The following is a 24,503-nucleotide window of genomic DNA, read 5'->3' on the forward strand; positions in this document are numbered from 1 at the left end:
AGTTTTAGAATAATCTGTCATAATCTGTTGTGTAGTAATAGATAACTAACAAATGTGCAATTCCATTTTCAAGGGAAAAATTATTTCTAACAACATACTAATTTTTTTTATTTTACTTAAGTATAAACAGCATAAACTCCTTAGGCTTGTATCTTTTATACAACTATTAAAACAACACAGGTTTTATTTATTTATTTATTTTTAAAGATATATTTTATTTATTTATTTATACAAGCACTGGGTACAGTCAGAGACGCGGGAGGGTGAGAGAATTCACCAGAGCCAGAGCAGGGAGAAGAGCAGGCGGACTGACGGAAGTACACTGCTGAGGGGAGCAGCGGGCGGCAGGAGAGGTCTGTGCGCCATGTGGGACCTTCACCTGGCGGCCGGGGATCGAACCGGTACTCCAAAGGTTGCAGGCAGCTTCGCAACCCAGCGCTCAACCACTGCGCCACCGGGGAGGCCCCCCAACACAGGTTTTAAAATACTGCACAGGCAATATTTTGAAAATCAGATTTAAAAAAAAGTAATTTTAATAGAGTTGTTTTGCTGAAATTAAATTGCCCCTTGAAAATTAAACATAGATGATTTCACTCATATGTGGAATATAAAGAAACAAAGCAAAAGGCCAGACAAAGCTAAACCAAAGAAACCCTAGAAATCTGACTGCAGAAGTGAGACTGCCAGAGGGTGAAGGAGGGTAGGGGACCAATGGAACATGGTGGAAGATATGGGTGCTCTGGTGGTAGATGCGGTGTGATCCTACACTCCTATGCAGTGTTGTAAACCAACATTACCACACGCACACACAGAAAAATAAATAAAATAAAAATAGAACTAACGTATGATCCAGAAATCACACTTTTGGGTATTTGCCCAAAGAATATGAAATCACTAATTTGAAAAGATATATGCACCCTATGTGCATAGCAGCATATTCACAATAGCTAAGATATGGAAACAACCCAAGTGCTGGAAGACAGAAGGATGGATAAAGAAGATGTGGCATGTAGACCAACAGAATACCAATCAGCCATAAAAATATGAAGTCTTGCCACTTGCAACAACATAGATGGGTCTAGAGGAGATTATGCTAACTGAAATAAGTCAGAAGGAGAAGAACAAATACGGCATGATTTCACTCAATCGTGGAACATAAAGGGGAAAAAAGCAATCAAGCAAAGAAAACAACAACAATCTCTTAGACTCTGTCAACAGCATGGTGGTTACCAGTGGGGTGGGGGAGGATGAAAGATGGATAGAGGGGACTGGCAGGTGGTGGGCGTGGTGAGATATATACATTTGCTGAGATAAGAAACTGTACACCCGGAACCTATACAGTGTTGCAAACTAATGTCACGTCAATAAAAAGAAAAATAGGATTAAGGACAGACTCCAAAGGTGGGGGGTGGGGGAATAAATTGCCATGAGACTCCTAAGACTACAGTGCCTGGGACGCATCCTATCGCACTGTTCAGTTACTTGCAAAATTTATTTTAAAGATTTATTTATTTATGCATACAAGAACTGGGGTACAAGACAGAGGTGGGGGTGAGAGGATTCACCAGAGACAGAGTGGGGAACAGATCAAGCGATTGATCTGCGGGGAACAGCGGGCAAGACAGGAGAGGTCTGCTGCGCCAAGTGGGTAGCTCACTGGCCCCGGAGGGAACTCGGGAACTCGTGCTGCAGCAGCTATGGATTGCTTCATAGTGCTGATACTTAACCCCTTGTGCCACCAGGGAGGTCCTACTTGCAAAATTTACCTTTAATGCCTTTAAGCCTGTTGAAGAGCATTTTCTGTGGCTTTCAGTCAAAACTTTTCTCAACACTATAGTTACCTTCTGATTTCACAATTTGCAGAAACTTATGAAACAAAACTAAACTTTAAACCAGCCACTCATTTTCATCCTCTCCACCTTTTAAACATCAGTACCATGACCAGCTCCCCTCTACCCCCAGTGCTTTGTAAGTGCACTTCTGCACTGGGCCATCGGAGGACAGGAGGAGGCACGGGCCGGGGCTGGGTCTGCACGACTGGGGCAGTATTTTACCTGGAAGTCCTTCCCACAGGTAGCTGGGAGAGCGCATTGACCACCCCCTGGGCCTGCAGCTGTAAAAGATTTGAAGCTGGTTCTACTCCCAACTTCACAGCGCCCATTTAAATCTGGGGCACGTGGAATTTTACCCTCGATTGAACCGTAGCTGTGGTGTTTCACAGCTTGATCCCTTGGTGCGATTTTACTCCTCCTGAGTTCCTAGAGGACAGAGCCTGGCAAAGAGCCGGGTACACACTGCACCAGAACTAATAACTTGATGATTCACAGCAGAAGACACTGGCATTCGGTTGCCTCGTCCCGCTCTTCGAGCCAAGGCGACGTCAGCAAGAGTCCATCTCCCACAGAAAGCAGCTTTCTGCATTCGGGAGCTGAGTGACTTAAAACAAACCATTCCTCTAAACACAAGGCAGCGGCAACATTCGCCTCAGCTGTGCTGCGCTCAGGGCTCCGGCCAGCCCCTGCGCGCCCCACCGCCCTGCACTGCCTCCCCTCGACCGCCAGGTGGCAGCAGGTGGCGCGTGTTCTTGCGCATGCTTTATATGGGGCCTCGCCCTCGCTCCGCGACCGCCGAGTGACGGAAGCGAGCGAGCGCGATTATGGGAAATGTGGTTTCTGAGCCTCGGCATCATCAGCGCGCCCCCTGCTTAGGCCCTGAGCGGGACTTCAGCTCCCAGCAGGCCGGCGTGCGCGGGGAGGGCTCGCGAGAGAAGTGGGCGGGGCGAGTGAGAGAAAGGTGGGTGGGGCCGGGGCGGCCAGGCGGCGGGGGCGGGGCTTCGGCCGGCTGAGGCGCCGCCGCCCTCGGTCTGAGGAACCTGGGACTCGGGTCCCGGAGCGGGTGGCGCGCGGACGGCGGCGGGCGCGAGAGCGGGCGCGGGTCTCGGCTCCTCAGGCTCCCCGAGCGCTGGTCCGCTCTCCTCTCCGCCGGGACGCGGGAGAGTCCGGCGCGCGGCGGGGGCGGCCAATGCGAAACTGGCTGGTGCTGCTGTGCCCGTGTGTGCTCGGGGCCGCGCTGCACCTCTGGCTGCGGCTGCGCTCCCCGCCGCCCGCCGGCGCCTCCGGGGGCGGCCCCGCAGGTGAGGACCCGGGCTGGGCGGCCGGGCCGGGCCGAGCCGGGCGCTGCTGCCCCGGGCGCCTTCCTCCGCGAGCCCCTCCGGGAGTCCCGGAGGCGGGCGCGGGCCGAGCGCGGAGGTCCCCGGCCCGAACAAATGGCCCTTTTCATCCGCAGGGCAGTAGAAGCGGGTAAAGTTGAGGGCGCTTTTCTCTTTGTGTGACCCCGCGGCTTACACCTGCCTGCTGGCCCCTTCTGGCCGCCAAGCCGGTGCCCGCAACTCCGAGGGCTGCGGCTGCCCCTCAGGCCTGGCTCGAGGGGTCCCGGGGCTGCTCACGCCCCGGCGCGGCTTGGCAGGTGGCGGTCTGGCTCCCCAAGTTGTTGGCCCTCGTCGGGTGAGGCTTGGAAGCCCTCGTGCCCTGGGTGATGTCTGTGCGTGGTTCTGAAGGGAGCTGATTTGGCTGGGAGCGAATCACTGTGCTTGGAGAAGATACTGTGTGTTGCGTCCTTTGAAAAGTCTGTTGTGGGTCGGCTAAGCAGAGCTAGCCTGGGAATAGGGCAAGGCTGCGAGTGGAGTTGCTCCTGGGAGTGTGGTTTTCAGAGTCTGCGAATGAAGTGGCCAGGAAAATAGCGAGTTCTTTAGCCATCATTATCCATTTGCGCTCAAACTTCCTCTCCGACGGAAATGAAATCTTTGTTCTTGTTCCCTTCACACCCCGGTGGATCGAATGCTTTGCCCTGGAGATTTGTTACTGTCGTTAATGGATTCTGCCACCCTGAACACTGCTGAAGATGTCCCTGTTTTTCTTGTCCTTGTTTTGGTTTTTGTTTTTTTAAGAGCTTGCCCTAGGACATATAAAGAAACCTAGAAGGCTGTTTTAAAGATAAGGTAATAGTCATTTTGTTTTTAACCACATTGGGAACTTCTTTCTTACCACTCCTCCCCAAAACAACTTTCCTTATACAAAGGTTTTAAAAATTTGAATTGAGTATTTGCAATCCAGAGAAAGCTCTGTGCTTTAACTTGGATGTATAGAAATGTAATTGCACACTCCTCAAAGCAACCTCATTGTTATAATTAGGGTTCTTTATTCTGGTAGCAACCTCTTAAAGTCTTTTCCTATTTGACAAACCACAAGTTCTTGAGAAAGCCTATTTCTGTGACCTGACTAGAAATGAAGTACTAAAATGATATCATGAAAATACAGTGTTACCATACATTTAACCTGTTAGCAGGTTGGGATTTTTGTTAGGTTTTTGTAAACTGAGCAGAAGAAAGAGTGCCATACATATATAATATACTTTTTAACATCTGTTGTGTTTTATAAATTTCTTTATTTTGATACTGAGTGAGCTCTACTGGAATTTACTTGCAAGACAGCCTTAGGATCCTTTATGACCTTATCAGTCTTTGGGGTTCAATCAACAAGCTAAAACCCTGCCTTCAAGCCTTTAGGCTTACCCAACAATTTTAGTTTGAGATACATTTTTTCCTATTGTAACAGAGTGGTCCCCAGGGAAAGGGGAGTGAAGTTCAGTTGGTTTGGGGGTCCATAGGTGCCCCTTACCCTGCCTGGTAAGACTATTTCCTTAGTGTTTGGCTAATGTCTAGCCAGACTAGACCAGGCTAGATTAAGGAAGTATGCCATGGAAAGGGATAAGGCTATAGGTGAGGAGACCATTATTCTTCCCTTGAATTAACATTTTAAGAGTATTATTCTCCTTCAGTTTCTTTCTTTTTTTTTTTTTAAAGATTTATTTATTTATTTATATAAGCACTGGGTATAGTCAGAAGCGCGGGAGGGTGAGAGAATTCACCAGAGCCAGAGCGGGGAGCAGAGCAGGCAGAAGGACCGAAGTACACTGCTGAGGGGAGCAGCGGGCGGCAGGAGAGGTCTGCACGCCATGTGGGACCCTCCTCCGGTGGCCGGGGAGCAGCCGGGGATCGAACCGGTGCTGCAGAGGCTGCGGGCAGCTTCGCAACCCAGCGCTCAACCGCTGCGCCACCGGGGAGGCCCTCTCCTTCAGTTTCAATTAAGTCATGGGAGCATTTTTTGAAAGGGAGTTTTACCTTCCCTAAATATTGAAAAAAGGCCCTCTGACTGATGATTCAGCAGATCTTTGAGAACCTACTTTATGTCAACTTCTGTTGTAATAATCAAGATAAATTCCCTGTCCTCAGGCAGTTGACAATTTATAAGAAGGGGAGGCAGAACATAGGAAATTATTATTAAATATCATGGGGGATAGTGTTAAGTGCAGTAACAAAAATAAAGCTGTTTAAGAGGCTAGAGAATGTTGTGCTGCTGTTTAAATAGAGAGGTCAAGACAGGTGATTAGGGACTTGAAGAAAGTGAGACAAGCTACTAAGGGCACTATTCTAATGTGGGGGAGGGTGTGTCATTTCAAGTAAAATAGTCCGGGACAGCAACTGGCAAAGCAGGTCTGGTGAAATCCAGCATGCCTGGAGGTTACAAGGAAAATGGAAGCAGAAAAAAACCATTGCACTAGAGTGTACAGATAAGATACCTTAATTATAACATTGTCTTTGGGTAATCTCTTAGCAGTGATTATTTAACAGTTAATTTAGGAAAATAATGTGACAAAAGAAGGCTTTTCTTTCTAGGATGTTGGGAAAGAAGCATATCCCAACAACTGCTTGACAATGTTAGTTGTTGTGCTAGATACTTAGTCCCTGCTCCCAAGGAGTGCCGTCTGTTCAGTGGAAACACATGGGCAAATGGAAGGCCAAAGACAAATTGAGCTTGCTTTGCAATTTTGCCTGGGGCTAGTTCTTCCAGAATTATCCCTATATGCTAATCTTTTCTTTGTGCTTTAGTTTCCTTATTTGAAAAGTGATGATCTCATAGTTATTGTGAAGATTCAGTTAATTTAACACCCGGGAGCATGCCTGATTCATAGTAAATACTCCTTGAATTTTAGAATAGTATAGTGGTGTTTATGCCACTGTGGTGTTTTGGGAGGTAGCCTAAACTGGTGGGGGTGCACTGCTAGTGGATATGCTGCTTGTCCATATTAGTCATCTATGATGAGCTGGAATGTTTTTCAAGATTCTACCTATTTGTGATTAGTGTCTTCTGAGATCGTGCACATGAGCATGGAAATTTTGGTCCGATCTTTAAATATCCTTGGACTTATTTTGAGCTGTCGATTTTGAAGTCAAGCTCCCTTAGTCTTTAATGAACTTCTGGATGGCTACTCTAGTGCAGAGGCTAGCAGAGCTACGGGATTATATTACTTTTTAAGGCAGAGAAATAGTTGTTACCCTCAGGGAGCTTGTGTGGGTGTGGAGGAAGCAGGACAGGCACAGGGTGGGCGTGAGATCACTTTTCAGGCAGACTAGTAAAGGAATCTTAGAGTCTCCCGTGGAATTATAAGCCTTTAATGCTGAACAAGGGAAACCAGCGGGCAGGGAGACAGCATTGATGCTGCCCTTTTATCCTCTCCCTTCAAGGCCCAAGGGTGCACGCTTACACATGCATAATCAGGGCAGGCGTGCAAGACCGCAGGTCATAGAGGTAATGACAGGAGGGTGTAAAAAAAAAAAAACAAAACCTTATTTTTATCTCATTTACCCTACAATAGGGCTTTAATTAATTCTGACATGAAGATTTGTTTATTATTAATATCTCTGCTATCTAGAACAATGAACGTAAATGATGCTCAGTAACTATTTGAAGGACTGAATTAAGAGAAAAAAATTGGAAAAGAATGGATGAATTTGTCTCCAATAGATTGTTCACATTCCATGATGACTTAATATTTTAATTTTCTTATGAAAATAAAGTAAGTTCTTTATAGAGAATTTTGAAATTTAAAAACATAGGAAAAAACAATGGTCTGTATTAGATAGGTTTTGAATGCATGTACATGTTTGGGGGCAATTATTGAGTTATATGAAAAATGATTGATGTGTAGTATACATTCAGAAAACATGTAAATGTGCAATCATACATTTTCACCAAGGAACACACACAATAATCAGCAGCCAACTTAAAAAAAAAACTACCAAGACCCCAGAAATCCCCCTTCATGTTCTCTTCCTTCACTGCTAAGTGTGGTGACTTGTTGTTTTTGGAGTCTGTGGGTGTGGAGTGCGGGGTCCTTGGGTTCACTCTGGGAAAGGTTTCACCAGAGCTCCCGTTTCAGCGACACACGGCCAGTTTCCCCGGCGAGTTTCTCCACAAGACAGAGACGGTAGTTATATTTAAAGGGCAGGTTTATTAGGGAAGGGATGAAACAGTTAAAGACACTTGCACAGACACAGCAGGCAGGAAGAGCTGCCCCAGAAGGGACAGGTTTGTCAAGAGAGACCTGCATGGTTGTAGGCGGACAGCCTTGACACAGGTCACGGGCAGGCAGGAAGCTGCTGCCCTGCAGAGGCAGAGAGTTGGTGAAAAGAGGCACCTGCATAGTCACAGGTGGGCAGTGGGAGTGCTGCCCCGAGCCTGTGCAGAGACTGCACTGATATAGTCTTCTTCTGTTATAGTCTCACTCCTTGTGAGCCCTCAGTTGGTTGCTAATTGTTTTGTTTTTTTTTTAGATTTATTTATTTATGCATACAAGAGCTGGGGTACAGGCCAGAGATGCTGGGTGGGGGGAGGGGGAAGGAGGGGCGGTGAGAGGCTTCACCAGAGACGGAACAGAACAGGCAGATTGACTGAAGTATACTGCTGAGGGGAGCTGCAGGCGAGATGAGAGGTCTACTGCGCTATGTGGGTTGCTCCCTGGCCGGCCAGGGATCAATCTCGTGTTGCAGAGGCTGCGGACAGCTTCATAGTGCGGTGCTTAACCCCCTGCATCACCTGGGAGGCCCCTGGTTGCTAATTTTGGATAACTGTAGAATTTGAAAGAGATCAGAGATTCTACAATGGGCTCAGTCTCCATAACTTTACCTTTGGGGTCATCTCCATATCCTTAGACTGAGCCTAAGGATACTAGTGTCACCTAAGGATATTAGTGTCGATGGTTATGCTAATCTCTTCTGCCCCCACCTCCTTGTATGATCCAGGTTTCTGGTCTTGTGGCAACTCCTTTTTTTAGTTTTTTCTATTCCTGTCCTGATCTTTAATGGCAGAGATTTGCCTGGTTTTGCAATTTATATCAACGGAACTACACATAGTTCTTATAGCCTGCTTATCTTACTTAATATGATGTAGAATGTTATGTATTTGTTTATAATGTTTAAATTATTTGTTTACTATATAATTTTAATGCCTGCATAGTTTTCTAGTATAGTCATGTGCCCCATGACCTTTCAGTAAGCACCAGACCATATAGAAGACCGTTGTCCCTGTTTATAGCTTAGGTGCACAGTAGGCTTCATGGTCTAGGTTTGCATATGTACACACTGACATTTGCATAATGTCTAATGACACATTTCCTAGAATGTTAGCCCCATTGTTAAGTTTTCCTGATGGTAGATAACATGATAGTTAGCTAGTCCTTTATGTATTTATGTAGTTTGCAGTTTTTCACTGTTACTCAGTAACACTGATTAATAGAAACCTGCATCACTGATTATTTTTTCAGAGTAAGTTCTTAGACATGGAATTGCTGGATAAAAGTAAATAATTCTGAGGTGTTTGATGTGTGCGGTTCATACATTTAAACCCTTGATGGTCATCATGAGATCAGCCAGCATCTATGAAGAACCTTGTCTAGGCAGTTTTCAACCCTACCTGTACATTAGAATCACCAGAGAAACTTTTTTTTAAAATAACAGATGGGCCTTGTAGCCCCCCAGTTTCACTGTTGTACCTTTGGGGTACTGAAAAGATAGCTGAGGTTGTTATCAGACCTGGGCTTCCCTTTTGTTCAGCATAGACAGTATACTTTAACCCAATACTTTACACTTTAATCCAGCCCTCCATTTATGTAACATGAACTGGACATCATATCTGTTTGGAACTCCCCTATTCATTCATCTGACGTTTAATGGATACATAGTGTGCTCATTCCATGCCTGCAGTAACAAATCACAAACTTGGTGGCTTAAAATTAGAGATTTATTCACTCACAGTTCTAGACATCAGATGTCCCAAATCTGTTTCACTGGACTAAAAGTATCAGCAGAGCCATACTCCCTTCAGAGACTTTAGAGGAAAATCTGTTCTTGACTCTCAGGATCTGGTTCAGATTCTGGAATGCTGACATTCTTTGACTTATGCCCACATCCCTCCAACCTCTGCTTTTAACTGCACATCACCTTTGTGTTTTTGAGCACACACGTGTGTACTCACATTTACACATACTCAGGCAGCAGCCGCAGCAGCATTTTCTTCCCTGCCTCTCTCCCTCTCCTCCTGCTTCTCCTTCCTGGTTCTGCAAAGACACTACTAAAATATATTACCAACAGCATGGGAGAGTAGCCATTTCCTTGAAGTCACTATCAACTTTTCTTTAAAATACCCATCATTTTGGCTATTGTTTGCGTAGTTACGGAGGTATTTGTCAATTTGAATGTAGGGGAAAATATTTTATTGCTCTAATTCAGGAACTCAATTCCCAGTGAAATTGAACATTTTCCCCATAGGTTTATTGGCTATTTGCATTTCTCCCATGAATTATCTTTGGCTTTTTGTCTCATTTTTACTTACTGGTTTTATTTGTTGTTGGATTTTTTTTGTTGTTTTTTTTTTTCCTGTTTCCAGACACCAGAACAAACTAGGTACACTGTATTTGCAACATACAGGGTGATGAAAGTGTAGCACCAGATACTAATTAGGGCACTAGGAACCAGGCAACATTCGTACACAGGTATTTATTGAGCATCCACATTGGCTTTTATACTGTGTGTCGGGCTGATTTACATTGATGGTATATGGTAGAAGAGACTGACTTTTCTGAATTGTGACTTCAGTATGTCTGGAAGTAAACATTCTCTAAAACGCCAGAATCTACCATATACTTCTCTTCAAGAAAAAGAAATTCAGGTAAAGTAAAGCAGTTCAACAGCTTTCAGAAGCAGCTTAGGCATGGATTAGAAGCAGGGAGGACTGACAGTGGCAGAAAGGTGGACTAAGATCAAAAAGTAGTTGACAGGCATAATCCATGGGATGTTCATAGGCCACGTGATTATCTTCATGTTTCTTTATTTTTAGAAACATTTTGTTTGGTTGTGATGTGGAAAATTAAATCAAACTCCCTTGTACTGGTCTCAATAAAAGTTCAGTCTGAATTGTACATTGCAGCAACTAGATGATGAGAAAGGGATAGATTTGAGAAATTTTTCATGAGGATTTTTGTCATCAAGAAAAGGTTAAATTGTGCTGGATGTAATCCATTTTTAGAAGACTAATTTTGATGATTCACCAAAAATAAGGGGTTGGTGTTTGGCATTTAAAGAGATGTCTCAGTTACATTTTTTTAACGGGAAGGAACTTTAATACAATTAGTAAACAATACAGAAAAGACAAAGAATAGTTTCCAAATTAAGCACCCCGAGTTACCCATCCCTTCATGGGCAAAAGTCCAGCCAAACAGGATTGACCCAGAGCAAGACCCAAAAGCCTGCCACAAGTCTAAAGAGGTCTCAGTTATTTTGAAATAGCTTCTTAGTGATATTATACAGCATGTTGGCTATGAAGTCAATAACTATGTCTTGTAACTACATTTGCTTCCTGTCTCTAAAGTATAGTTCATATTAATATATTTCTGAAAAATAAGGGGGAAGTGGGTATATAATTGTTAATTTAATATAAGCATTTAAATTATTCTTCCCTGGTGGCACTGCACTGTGAAGCTGTCCGCAGCCTCTGTAGCCCGAGTTTGATCCCCAGCCAGCCAGGGAGCTACCCACATGGCGCATCAGACCTCTCCTGTCTCACCCGCTGCTCCCCTCAGCAGTGTGTTTCAGTCTGCCTGTTCTGTTCCCCACTCTGTCTCTGGTGAATCCTCTCACCCCCTACATCTCTGGCCTATACCCCAGCTCTTGTATACATAAATAAACCTTTTAACAAATAAATAAATTATTTTTCAAACTCAGACTCATCTAGAATTAGTTCCAGCACTAGGTACAATTTTCCATGTATGATTATATATAAGAAAAAATGTTCTGGAACTGTGAATTTAAAAAAAATTTGTATGCTAACCAGCATTTTCAGTGATCTACTTATCACTAATTCACTAGTTGAATAAATGTATGGGTAAAGATGAGAATTGGAGTTAATGAACAACGTTAGGCTGCATAGCTACAGAATAGATGAAGTATGGAGTTAGATTGCCTGGAGTTAAGTTTTAGCCTACCCATTCACTAGCTGTGCACCTGAGGGGAAATTACTGAATGGCCTGTGCCTGTTGCCTCATTCAATGGGGAACCTAATATCACCTGCTTCATAGGTTTCTGAGCATTAGGTGACACTCTGCATGCAAAGCATTAAAATGATACTCAAGGCATAGTAGTAAGTGCATCGTGTTTAATATGGCCTGTTAATACACAAGCCTAATCCATGAAATCTGGGTTTCAATAAATTCTGTCTTTGTAGAAGAATGAGTGCAAGATTTGTGGACAGCTGAAATAATAAGTATCTCGGTTCCATTTAGACTTGAAATACCTTTTTAGAAAGATAACTATTGCAGAAAATAAGGTATCTACACAACAATTCCTTTGATTGTTACAATAACTTTAAATTATCCTTCTCAGATTTTATTTTAATTCATCCCATTAAAAAATATCAACATGTTTTTGTTACCTTTCGACTGAATATCTAGATACAACGGTATATAAAAACATTGCATTTAATGTAGTAAAGATCTCTGACCTTCGATAACTTATTTTTGGAAACAGTTTGGATCTGTTTCCACCACTGGAGAAAGACATGAAATGGATCACTCATTAGAGCTATATATAAGTTATTGCTCTCAAGCTTTGAAAACGGGTGATGAAAAATAGGGACAAATGTCTTTCTCTTTTGTCTTTCTAATGACAAAATTTTAAATGTAATCCTGTCCATTAGACCATGTAACAGTAAAAAATGAGCCATTTGCATGATTTGTCACTTGATTTTTTTTTTCTGGAAATACTGCTTCTCTCCTTCATTCTTTAGAATAGTTAGTGATACAGGTTTGCTGGATGTAGAATTTACTGGCATAAATAAGTTTTTTGATACTTCTAGCATGGTAGTCCTACTTCTCTAAAACTTAGTAATATTAAATTATTATCAATAATATGGAAGCATTTTTTTTTTGTCATTGCTGTTGAGTTTCTAGCACTTGCCTGATGCCAAACCAGCACCTTTATAAACACTTCATTTGATTTTTACAATCATCATATGAGATGTACACCCATTTGTAATTAAGGAAATTGATACTCAGGAAGTTAAGTCACTTTTTTGGAAAAAGCATTGGCTTACAACTTGTATATAATTTAGAAATATAGCACCACTCCCTTTAGGTGTTTCCTCGCCACCACCAAGGCACCCGTAGTCCTCCACTATAGTGCTCCCTCCTCACTTTGTCCTCTCCCTGTCTCTGACACTCTCTGGTAAGTTCAGATCTACAGTCAGATTTCTAGGGTTTGTTATTGGTTTGGCTTCATCTGACCCTTTGTTTTGTTTCTCTGTATTCCACATATAAGTGCCATCATCTGGTATTTGTCTTTCTCCTGATTTATTTTACTTAGCACAATGCCCTGATTCCATTCATGTCACAAATGGCAAGAGATCATCTTTTTTTTTTTTTTTTTAAATAGTAGTATTCTATCGTGTACATATATCACATCTTCCTAATCCATTCATCTGTCCTTGGGCATTTAGGTTGTTTCCATAGGTTGGCTATTATAAATAGTGCTGTAATGATCATAGGTGTGCATACATCCTTTCAGCTTCGTGTTTTTGAAATCTTTGGGTAGATATCTCTGAATGGAATTGTTAGATCAGATGGTAGAATTTTTTTTTTAATATATTTTGAGAAACCTCATACTGTTTTCCATGAGAGGTAGACTAGCCTACATTGCCACCAACAGTGTTTGAGGGTTCTTTGCTCCATATATTCACCAACACTTGTTTCTGGTCTTCGTAATTTGGGCCCATTCTCACAGGTGTGAGGTGGTATTTCATTGTGGTTTTGATTTGCATTTCCCTGACATAAGTGATGATCAGCAGAGGTTAAATAGCTTTTATAGTTTAAAAGAACCAGGATTCTTGGCCTACCTGGTGCCCTAGGGGTTAAATCACAGCAGTATCACCACTGCATCCTGAGTTCGATCCCCAGCCAGGGAGCTAACTCACATATGGTGCAGCAGACCTCTCCTGCCTCGCCTGCAGCTCTCCACAGCAGTGTATTTCCATCAGTCCACCTGTTCTGCTCTCCACTGTCTCTGGTGAATCCTCTCACCCCCCTGCACCTTTGGTCTACACCCCAGTTCTATGCCAAAAAAACCCAGAATTCTTAACTATAGTCTCATTGACTCTCATTGCTCTCTACTCTATGGTTTATGCTACATTGCCTTTACAAAGTGGCTCTTATTGTATACATCTTATTTTGAAGAATTTACATACATGTATGTATACATACATATGTTTGGAAGACAAGAAGATTACACCAAACTCTTAACAGTGGTTATGTCTATGTGGTTGGGTTTATGGGTACTTAAAATTTTTTTTCTTTGTATTTTGTATTTTCTACAAACATGAACATACATTATTTTGTAAATTGTGTTATATTGAATTTAACAGCAATTGAGACATGGCATTTCTAATTTATTGCTTATTTCTAGATCAGTTGGCCTTATTACCTCAGTGGAAGTCTAGTCATTATGATGTGGTAGTTGGTGTGTTATCAGCTCGCAATAACCATGAACTTCGGAATGTGATAAGAAGCACCTGGCTGAAGCATTTAATACAACATCCAGCATTAAGTCAACGGTAGGTTTTCTGAGTTGACACCTGGCCTGATTTACTGGATATGAGTCCTGAAAAACCTCTTCTTTGATAGTCAAGGATGTCAGACAGGTGACCTCTTCCTGGGGGAATTGGCTTTTTTCTTTTGCTTCTCATCCATATAAATGGGCCCAAAAAGTAAATTTAACCAAGGTTTTAAGGCAAAAGATTGGTGGTGAAAGAGGATGTATTCATTAGTTAAAATACCTGGTATTTATAGCTATCTAGTTTTATTTTGAGTTTGGTTTTTGTTTTGTTTTGATACAGAATCTTAAACAGTTTTATTCCAGGATAGTTTTCTGCTTAGACAGACACATTTCCATCTAAATTTGCTTGTCACTAAGTTTGCAGAGATGATCTTACTTAGTTTTATTCAGTTCTGTAGTATTTTTCAGTTGCGTGACCTGCAGTGTGTATCACAGGCCATGTTCTTTTTCCTGACTACCCTCCCAGGAAGGAACTCTGATAGCACATTAAATGGTTCAGTTACTGGTTAGGGGTCTTAGTCTTCTCAGTGAGAGCAGCCTCTGGTGATTATGTGATGAGGGACTAGTGGACCAGAAGCAGGAAAGGTTGGACTTCTAGTTTTGTGAAGACATTTAGGTGAGAAGCAGAGAAGGCCCTCTCAGGATTACGTTAAACTGGCACGTTTCTGACTGAGTAGCTGTACAAGTGAATTGCAGTGTGAATTTTCTTGTCACCAGCAGTGAACATGTACAGATTTCTTGTCTTACTCATAGCAGTTTTCATTCCTTTTCAAGACGGGTTTCTTTAGTTTGTGATCACAGTGATAATAAAACCTATTACCTAGCAAATGAAAGGCCTCAGAATCATCACTTCTATCAGAACCACCTCCAAAACCTGCATTTCCTTTATGCTTTCCATCTCAGAAAATAATGATCCCTTTCTACTAGTTACTCAGACCCAAAACCTTGATGTTTATAAATGGAGCAGTTGGTCTACCTTGCGGGTGCTCTAAGGATGGTTCCGACATACCCATGGTAAATTACACAGAAAGAAGCAATATGAAATTAAAGGTTTATTGTACTTACAGATCCTAGAGAGGGAGGCATCATACCCTATTCAGGAAGGCATAGAAGCAGAGCATCCTGAGAGTGAGGACCCACAGGCAAGTGTCTTACTGGAGATCAGGATAGAATATATAACCAAAAGGGGTGAGAGAGTTTCATTGTTGTGTTTGAATGTTACTAAGTTACAGGAGAGGGTAAGAAGAGGAACTTGAGGCAAGGACCAGCCCTAGCTCACTGATGCACCTGGTCACTGGGGCAGATGATCACAGTCCGTTGACCGAGATATTGAGGAATCAGGAAAATATTGAGGTTTTTAAAATTTGCAGTGCGGTGTTACCATGATTCTTCTTGCTTTCATTTACCACATTCAGTCCATCAGCATCTCTTCGTGCTACCTTTAGATCACAGCTAGAATCTGATTTCTCGCCCTTTATACTACCATGCTGGTCTAGGCTGCCATTTACTCTCACTTGTATTATTGTGGAAGCCTCCTTCTCTTCTTTCACTTTTGATCCCCTGCGTTTTATTTTTCATAAAATTAAATTATGTCAATTTTCTGCTTATATTTCCCTTGACTTCTCTTTTTGCTCAGGGTGAAATTCCAGGGTTTTATTGTGGTCTTTGACCTTACCTACATTGACATTCTCTGTGCTGGCCACCTTACTGTGTTAATATACACTGAGTGTGCTTTGCCTTGGGGCCTTTGCACTTGCTACCTGCCTATCTATGCCACTCTTCCATTGGGTATCCTCATGGCCCACTTCTCGCTTTCTTCAGGTATCTGCTTAAATGCCACCTTAGTAGACAGACCTTACTAAGTACCATGTGACTCTGCTCCCTCTCCGTCTTCCCTACATGGCCTTCCTTTTTCTTATTACCAACTAGTGTGTGTATTATATTTAGCTGTATATTTATAAATTGTGTTTTTCCCTCTGGAATATGTTTCGTGAGTGTAGCAGCTTCAGGTTTTTTTTTTTTTTATTGATGCATTCCCAGTGCCTCGAACCTAACTTGGCACAGAGTAAGGCACTTAGCTATTGAGTGAGTGACTCAGAACTAAATGTAATCAGTAAAATTAACATTGGGACATTTGCCAGTAATTTTGTGTTTTTTTTTACCATCATAGCATTCTTGCTCTAAATTTAGTAAACTTGGTGATTTGTTTTACAAAAATGATTGGACATCTGTATAAAAATAGATATTAGCCAAGAATTCCTTCTGGAGATGAAATTTCATAGATGTAGTAAGAAATAAAAGATGGCTTTAAAAAACATATTTGGCAAATATATGTGATTATGTAATTAGCAGATTTATTCATTCCTGTTTATATTTTTATTCTAGATGCTAATTGTTTAGGAGGTATTCTGCCTTAATTGGTCATCAGTAAAAGAAAGTGTATTTCTGTACTATGGCTTACTTTCAAATCTTGCGTTTCACTGAAGGAGCCAGGCCCCATGTATACTTTGAGAACTTTATGTAATTAGCAAGTCTTTGTAATAAAACCATAAGTTGTCAATTTAATATTTATTAATTACATTCTGCCTACAGGTAGTATATTATGTGGTAGAAATCAAAGGTAGGTACAATATAGCTTGAGTCTTTAGTGAGGGTTTGAAGTTTAATAGGAGGAAATAGTTGTAATAGTGAAATAAAATGTTAAATGTGCTGTGATATAAAGTAGCCTGGGGTGTTCTCAAAAACCAAGCAGTTCTATGTAATTGGAGCACAGGGATTATGGGAGATATATGTGTTTGTAGATATATGAGACTTGCTTGGGCAGAGAGGCAGAGATGATTACATAAAGAGAAAGGGAGGACATCTAGGCAGTTACCAGATTGTACAGAATAATTGTGTTGCAAGTTCAATGACTGGAGGACTGCTGTAAGGTGAACTAATGTGGTGACCTAATAGGAAAGTAAGGTAGGATGTAGAAAGAGGAGCAGTCAAGCATGATTACTAGCTTTCTGGCTTAAAGAATAATGAAATCATCAATCAAGAGAAAAGAAAATACCAGAAAAGAAAAGAGCAGGTTTCATGGAAAATAAGCTAATTTATGGATATGTAATTTATGACCATGTTGAGTTTGAGGTCCCTGCAGGCAGTGCTATGCTAGTAAGTGTTTACTAATTGACTCTCTGAAAAAAGGTATGCTTATATGTATACAAAAAGTTGTACCCATAATTAAAAGATAATACATATGAAATTCTTTGATGTAAATTACATATAGCTAGGTGATTCTCATGGAATGCTTTCAGTGTTTGCCACACTTTTGTATGTATAATAACCAGTTCAGTTGCAGTTACAAGAGTGTTCTTCTGATGTCTTACTCTTTAAATTAAAGAGAAATACCAAAGTGACAAAATATGTGACAGGGCTTTACTCTTCGTGAAGTGAGTGACTTCTTTGCTGGACCAGGTAATGGATTTAGCAATAAAAAAAGTATTTCCTCTTTTTCTACTATTCACAATGCAATAACTACAGATACATCATATTTTTTAAAGTTTAATGTGCACCATTAACATTTTCTCCATCAATAGATGATCAACAAAGCAATAAAGCAAACCATTATTTGTAGTGTTTGCCATTTTCCACCCTGTAAATATTCCCACTATGAGCAATTTCAAATAATAATGTGACATCTAAGAATACAGAGTTCAAGAAGATAATGCAATAGCACACACACTGTAATTCCTCATATAGATTTAATAAGTATAAATAGCCGTAAGAGCAGAGATAATAGTAAAATAAATAAGAAATTTTGAATTTGAGCATTTCCTTTGATTTTAATACAGTGTACTTAATTATAAACTTATATAATGTAATTTTTTTTTTTTTGTGGGACCCTTGCCGTTGGCCAGGGAACAAACCAGCGCTGCAGAGGCTGCGGGCAGCCTTGCAGCCCAGTGCTCAACCACTGCGCCACCAGGGAAGGCCTTATAATTTAATTTTTAATGAAGGCTGTGCTTAACTAGCTCACAAAATTTAGTAATTGGCTCTCACAAACCAGTTGGTCACTACCATTTAGCACTCAAGATGCACTCAACCATTTGTAGATCATTTAGGTAAAAATGTACAATGACTTTGCAAATCTTTTACTTAGAAGATGGGTCCAAGTTAGAGACGCTAATTCAGGAATCATTCCCATGTTGGTTGAGGCCTTAGGAATAAATATTGCCCGGGGAGAATAATTGAGAAGAGTAAGAAAAGATTCATGGGAAAAGTCCTGGGATAATACCTATTCTTACTGACACTGGGGAAGATCAGCCAGTGATGTGGGGCAGAGTCACATAAAGAAGGGAAGAAGGCATTTAGGAACACCAGTCTATCGAGCCAGAGAGAAGTGAAATAGGTAAGGGTTGAAGAGTATCTATCAATTTAACAGCAGATCAGTAGTTACATTGGTGGTAGACATCTCAGCGGAAATGGTGGGTATAAAATAAATGGGAAATGAGAAACTAGAGCCTGTAGTTTTAGCCTACAGAGTGAAGTTGGACTTCATTGGAAAGGAGTGGGTGGGCACAAAGAAGAATGGTGGGTGGGCAAAAATTGTCAGGACTTTGTGTAGGGAACAAACCATTGGTTAATAGGTATAACAAGTGAAATAAGGCCTGTGAGAGGAGAAGACCTCCTCTTGGATAGAAAGACTAATCTTGAACACCTGAAATAGAAAGCAGGTAAAGAAGATTGGAGCTGTAGGGGTATTTTAGGATGTGGACGTGGGAATCTGACTTTATGTAATTCACTGGTAACCAAGCCAGACATTCATACTTGGTCACATGTAGTGCTGCAGTAGAGGGTTTATACTTAAGGCACTTGGTAGTTAGCAGCTTTTGGTTTACTTCTTCCCTCTTTGTGCTAGACTAGAAGAATGAAGTTAGAATTAACCCAGTAAATATTTGTGTCTCAAAGTAAAAGCTTTGAAATGGGCGTGAGGAAACATGCATGTGCAAAGTGAAGATCAGTAACTGATGTTAATGCCAACACATCTCTCAGTGTGCTTGTGAAGTTCATAATAGGTGCTCATGGCTGTGAAGTACCTGTGGAAGACAGGGAAGACCCTTATTCCTGCAGACTACTCAACATCACGAATCCAGGTGAGTGTGTGTCTTCCTTTTCCTCAGCTTGTGACTGCCCTATCCAAGTTTGTTGAGGAGAAGTTGCTAAGCTGAATAGTATGATGGTCTATTTTTAGCAGACTAAAATCAAACTTTCATCAAATTTATCTCCTCCCTTTTGAGAGCTGGGATATTTGTGGAGATTCTTTATAGAGATACATAATTTCAGTTTATGTTTCAATATGATGCAAATGCCTCTGGATTCCTTATGCATAGGTAAATCTTAAATTACTAAATTTTAAATCTTAGTAAACTACTGGTTTCACTAGCCTGTTGATTTAGAATAGCTTTAATATAAGAAGTGTAGATCAGCTTTCTCTTAGATTATGGCCTAAGCTTCAGCAAAAGAAACTAGTAAAAGTTAAATACAATGTTTTCTACTCCTTACAAAAGATTTGAGAGTTCTGATGAGGAGGAAGAAAAGTTGATCATAATTAGTTCTTCATAAAAGTTGATCATAATTAGTTGATCATAAAAAGTTCTTCACATTATTGGGAGACTGATTTTAGGAAGTTCATGTCTCAACAGCTGTCTGTCTTATTAGCATTTCCTGTTATGTTCAACTGTGGTTCTAAGGGAGATTACACTTTTCCAAATCTTAAATGTGCTGATTGTGACTTCTGGTATTTGAAGATTTGTGAAATCTCTGTAATTATGTACACCTGCTTTTATAGACAGTTACAGTGTAGAGATTTAGAGGATGAGCTGTGGAGTCAGGCTCCATGACTTTAAATCCACGCTCTGCTATTTTCTCGCTGCATCACCTTTGATTGTTAATTTGCCCCTCTTCCTCAGTTTCCTTGCTTGTAAACTAGGGATAAAAGTACTTAGGAATCAAAATGAGGATGAAAGAATATTGACACACAATATTTAGTATAATTCCTGGAACATGGTAGGTGGTTTTATTATTTTAAAGAACCTGCTTTTTGGGTTTCTATCAGTTTTTTAATAAATTGGAACATATTTTAAAGTCTTTAATGTAAAGCAGAGGTTTCTTATTTAGGATGTCTATGGAATTTAGTGACCATTGTCAGCAAAATTTTGTGTATAATTGTGTTTTTGTAGGGGAAGAGGATTCTTTTCACTGGGTCTCAAAAGGACCATGAACCTAAAAACATGTTTTATTGCTGATGATGTCAGAGTAGTCTAGAACAAATAAGGTTTAGAATCTGAAACCAAACCAATTTTTTAAAAATCTTACCTTTAAATTAGCCAGATTTTTTTCTATGTTAAGTGCTGTTATTCATAAATAGTAAAGGAGTGGAAGTTTCCATTAATAGAAAAACTTTCATATATATAATACCTAGGTTAAGATTTTTTAAAATAGATATTACTAAATTAATATTGAACCAAATTTTATCTTTTTGATGATTCAAATAGTATTTAGGTTATCATATGATACTCTAGAAGTTTTGAATAATAGCAATTTAAAGCTGCAGGATTTCCTATATCAAGGTAGCTTGACGTTCAAAGTACATATATTTTCTATAGAAATGTGTAGTTATATGTTTAATATTGCCTTCAATAGAGATGCTTTTACCTTGAATCTATTTCAATTACTAAGTATATTAAAGAGAAATTTTTTTATTATTGTTCAGTATATTTGGAGTCCTCATTCTCTGACCATTGTTTGCCTAGCCTATGCCAAAATCTGCATCCTCCTTTTTCCTCCCTTCTGCTCATGTATATAATTTGGTGGTAGCCATCAGTTCTGTTTAGTCACATTTTATCGAGCATCTACTAAGCGCGAAATAGCATTCTAGGAAGTCTAAGGTAGGGATCCAAATGACCTGCTGGGTTGTGAGAACAGAGTTTATATTTGTCTAAAATTACGTAGTCTTTATGATACTGAATATATTAACCAACAAAAATAAGTGTGCATTTTATAAATATATATATGACGGTGTGTATATATATTTTTACCAGTGGTGGTGTCAGCGAGTTGGAAAACTACAACTCTAAAAGAGACAAAGAACTTTAATCTTTTGGAACAATTTTTTTTTATATTTTTTATCAAAGTGGCACTGATAATCTTGCCATGTTAACTGCTTCATGAAATCTCTCCTGGTTCATTTATTGTAATAGAAAAATTTATTTGAAAAGGACTTTTTGGGTAACTTTTATTTGTGAGAGAGTGAAAAGAACAGCGAATCTGAATTCCCTAATAGGTTTGATTCTTAAGTCTGCTACATTCTGTGACTTTGAGCAAATTCTTTACTATTCCTGGACTTCAGTTTTTTAATCTGTAAACTAGAGATAATAGCACAATGATTGGGATAGTTGTAAAAATGTAAACATGTAAGACATGTCACATGTTGAATGTCATTTTGTTCAGTGTCAGCTGGGATTTTTTTTCTCATCAACATTATAATGAAAGTATCTTAATAAAATGTCGTTTTGCTTAAAGTCAGTTTCCAGGAACCTATTGAGGACTTAAGCAATATGTGCTCAGAAATGCTTACTGTGTTTGATAGTCTTCTCTGATATCAATATTGTATGTGAACAGTTTTGATATTATTTGAAATGATGTCATTTACTTATGTATAATAATTGCCCAACATCACAAATATTTTAAATTGCCCCTACCATACATAGGAATTTTGGAATTTATAGAGCAAGACTAAATTTATTTCTTATTTATGACCGCAATCAGAAATGTTTATGGCTGTTTTTTATACCCCTATTTATCCACCTTTTCCTAATAGAGGCCTTTGAATTAAATATTCCCCTTTGGCATTGTATAAACACATACATGTGTATGCAAAAATCTATGAAAATTGTTCTAGTAATTAAATATTTCACTTAGATGTGGCTGAAGATTTCATTCTTAAATTTCAAATAAATTTTTTTGTAGACACAGCTGTGTTTCAGAAGTATTTTCTAAATTACTGCTCTTTGTGAAAAAATTATACAGCGTGGCTTTATTTTGCTATCAACCGGCTTCATTACATCATATTAGTAAAATAAAAAGTTATATGTTTGATTATGTAAAACTCCTTATCTCATTACTTCCTTAGTTTTGAATCAGGAAATTGAGGCATTCAGTCTTTCTGAAGATACTTCATCAGGGCTCTCTGAGGACCGAGTCGTCAGTGTGAGCTTCCGAGTTCTCCACCCGATCATTATTACCAGTCTTGGGGTGTTTGATGATGCCAACGATGTGGGCTTCCAGAGGAACATCACTGTCAAGCTTTATCAGGCAGAACAGGAGGTATATACTGCTCTGTACAATCTCATTTTCCCTTTTTTTAAAAACTTCTGGGTTTTCCTTAATGACATATTAGTAAGTTGGAAGGCTACATAATTCTGTCAGCTTAGAAGACTTTTATGTTTCTTTCCTTATTGATTTGGATTCACTATAATATGGTATATTATAGTGCTGGTTTGGGGAGAAAATGCCAATAAATAAATGTGTTATATCTAGGAAAGGAGTTAGACCAGATTGGAAATTTCCAACCTAAAATCCCCTGTAAGGCATTTCAAAAGTTGATAATGGATATAAAAAATTTGAGACTTTTAGATATAAGCATTTACTTTCTTTCCAATCCTGAAAGTCTGCCACTGTAATACAGGGATAACACGAGTGCTTCAAGTCTTTTTTGTACTAAGGATATAGGGGGAATGAAAGTTTAAAACAACTGGTGTTACTCTGTTCTTGATATTTGGGGAAATCTGATTTGTTTACAGTATTTGAAACAGTGTAGCAGGAAATTATATTTGAAAAGATCTGTTTCTGGGTTTTAAACTGCAGAAATCTTGAAAGAAGAATACAGTGAACATTCACATATACATCCACCAACTAAATTTTATAAAAGTTATCATTTTGCTGTACTTGCATTATCACATGGTCATTCCTCAATCTTCCTTTTTAAAAGTTATTTCAGAGCACGTTGCAGATACTTCAGTGTGCATATCATAACTTTTTTTGAAACTCATTCATATTGTGTGTAACAGTGGATCTTTCCTTTTTTTTTTTTTAAGAAGCATGTATTTTATTTATCATTCATTCATTCATTTATTCATTTATTTATTTATACAAGCACTGGGTACGGTCAGAAGTGCGGGAGGGTGAGAGAATTCACCAGAGCCAGAGCGGGGAGCAGAGCAGGCAGAAGGACTGAAGTACACTGCTGAGGGGAGCAGCGGGCGGCAGGAGAGGTCTGCGCGCCATGTGGGAACCTCCTCCAGTGGCTGGGGAGCAGCCGGGGATCGAACCGTCGCCGCAGAGGCTGTGGGCAGCTTCGCAACCCAGCACTCAACTGCTGCGCCACCTGGGAGGCCCCCTTTTCCTTCTTTTAATTGCTAAGTTGTATTCAGTAATACACAGTGTTCATCTATTCTCATATTTATGGGCATCTGGAAGGTCTGGAATGTTTCCAGGCTTTTTTTTTTTTTTCCTTTATAGTGTGATGAATTATATTTATTGCCTTTGGTGTGTTAAACCAAATTCCTATTCCTCTTGGTCGCATGTATTGCTGGAAATTTTGTTCCTTGTAGCCAATGTATAGTTGGGTCTTCCTTTTGTATCTAGTCTGAGAATCTTTACTTTTTGCTTAGAGTGTTTATTCCATTTACATTTAATGCAGTTATTGAAATGGATAATTTTCAGATTTTTAGTTTGCTGTTTCTTCTACTTTTTTGTTTCTTCCTCTTTTCTTGCCTTCTTTGGCATTAATTGAATGTTTTTGGAATTTCATTTTAATTTTTCTATTGTCCTTTTAGTTCTTTGTACTATTTTTTTGTGTGTGTGTATCACTTACAGAAAGGCTACAACATACATCCTAATCTTTTCGATCTTAAGTGAAGGTTGTACCCCTTCATTTAAAATATACGAACCTTGGAACCTTACAATTCAATTTATCATTCCCTGTCTTTTTGTTGTGGTTGTCATATGCATTATGTCTGTGTACGCTATAAATTCCTTAATGCAGTTGTATAATTTTTTTGCTGTGAAGAGCTAAATGTATGGTAATTTAGATTTTTTTTAATATTTCCCCTTATTTACCATATGTTTGGTTATATTAAACATCTTTAATAACTATATTGCACTCAAAGACTCAAATGATGCCGAGTCCACAGTGGAATAGTGTTAGTAATCATGGTGGGCACCCGTGAGGATTTAGCTGACCGAGGTATAGGATGTTTGAAAACTTGTTGCATATGCAGCGTCTAATGTGAAATATTTCTTTTTGCCTTTGTTTTTTATTCCATTTTGTAGGAGGCCCTCTTCATTGCTCGCTTTAGTCCTCCGAGCTGTGGTGTGCAGGTGAACAAGCTATGGTACAAGCCTGTGGAGCAGTTCATCTTACCAGAGGTACAACATGTAATGAAAGCCTATGGTGCCAGGG

At 40.0% G+C, this 24,503-nt stretch overlaps 1 protein-coding gene across 3 annotated transcripts in view; it reads left to right on the forward strand.

Moving 5' to 3' along the window:
* The first annotated feature begins 2,820 nt into the window (after nt 1–2,820).
* B3GALNT2 (beta-1,3-N-acetylgalactosaminyltransferase 2) overlaps nt 2,821–24,503 on the forward strand; it is a 48,915-nt gene continuing 27,232 nt past the window's right edge. For 2 of the 3 annotated variants that reach the window (XM_037510391.2, XM_054694983.1), the window contains exons 1-5: nt 3,022–3,133; nt 13,847–13,994; nt 19,034–19,134; nt 22,173–22,366; nt 24,374–24,469. In XM_037510391.2, coding sequence (XP_037366288.1) covers nt 3,022–3,133; nt 13,847–13,994; nt 19,034–19,134; nt 22,173–22,366; nt 24,374–24,469 — 651 coding nt within the window. Of the gene's footprint in view, nt 3,134–13,846; nt 13,995–19,033; nt 19,135–22,172; nt 22,367–24,373; nt 24,470–24,503 lie in introns of all 3 variants that reach the window. The other variant, XM_037510390.2, reaches the window with a different exon arrangement.

This window comes from Talpa occidentalis, unplaced genomic scaffold, assembly GCF_014898055.3.
Source record: "Talpa occidentalis isolate TD23 unplaced genomic scaffold, MPIMG_talOcc4v2.1 talOcc4.14, whole genome shotgun sequence".
Taxonomy (NCBI): Eukaryota; Metazoa; Chordata; class Mammalia; order Eulipotyphla; family Talpidae; genus Talpa; species Talpa occidentalis.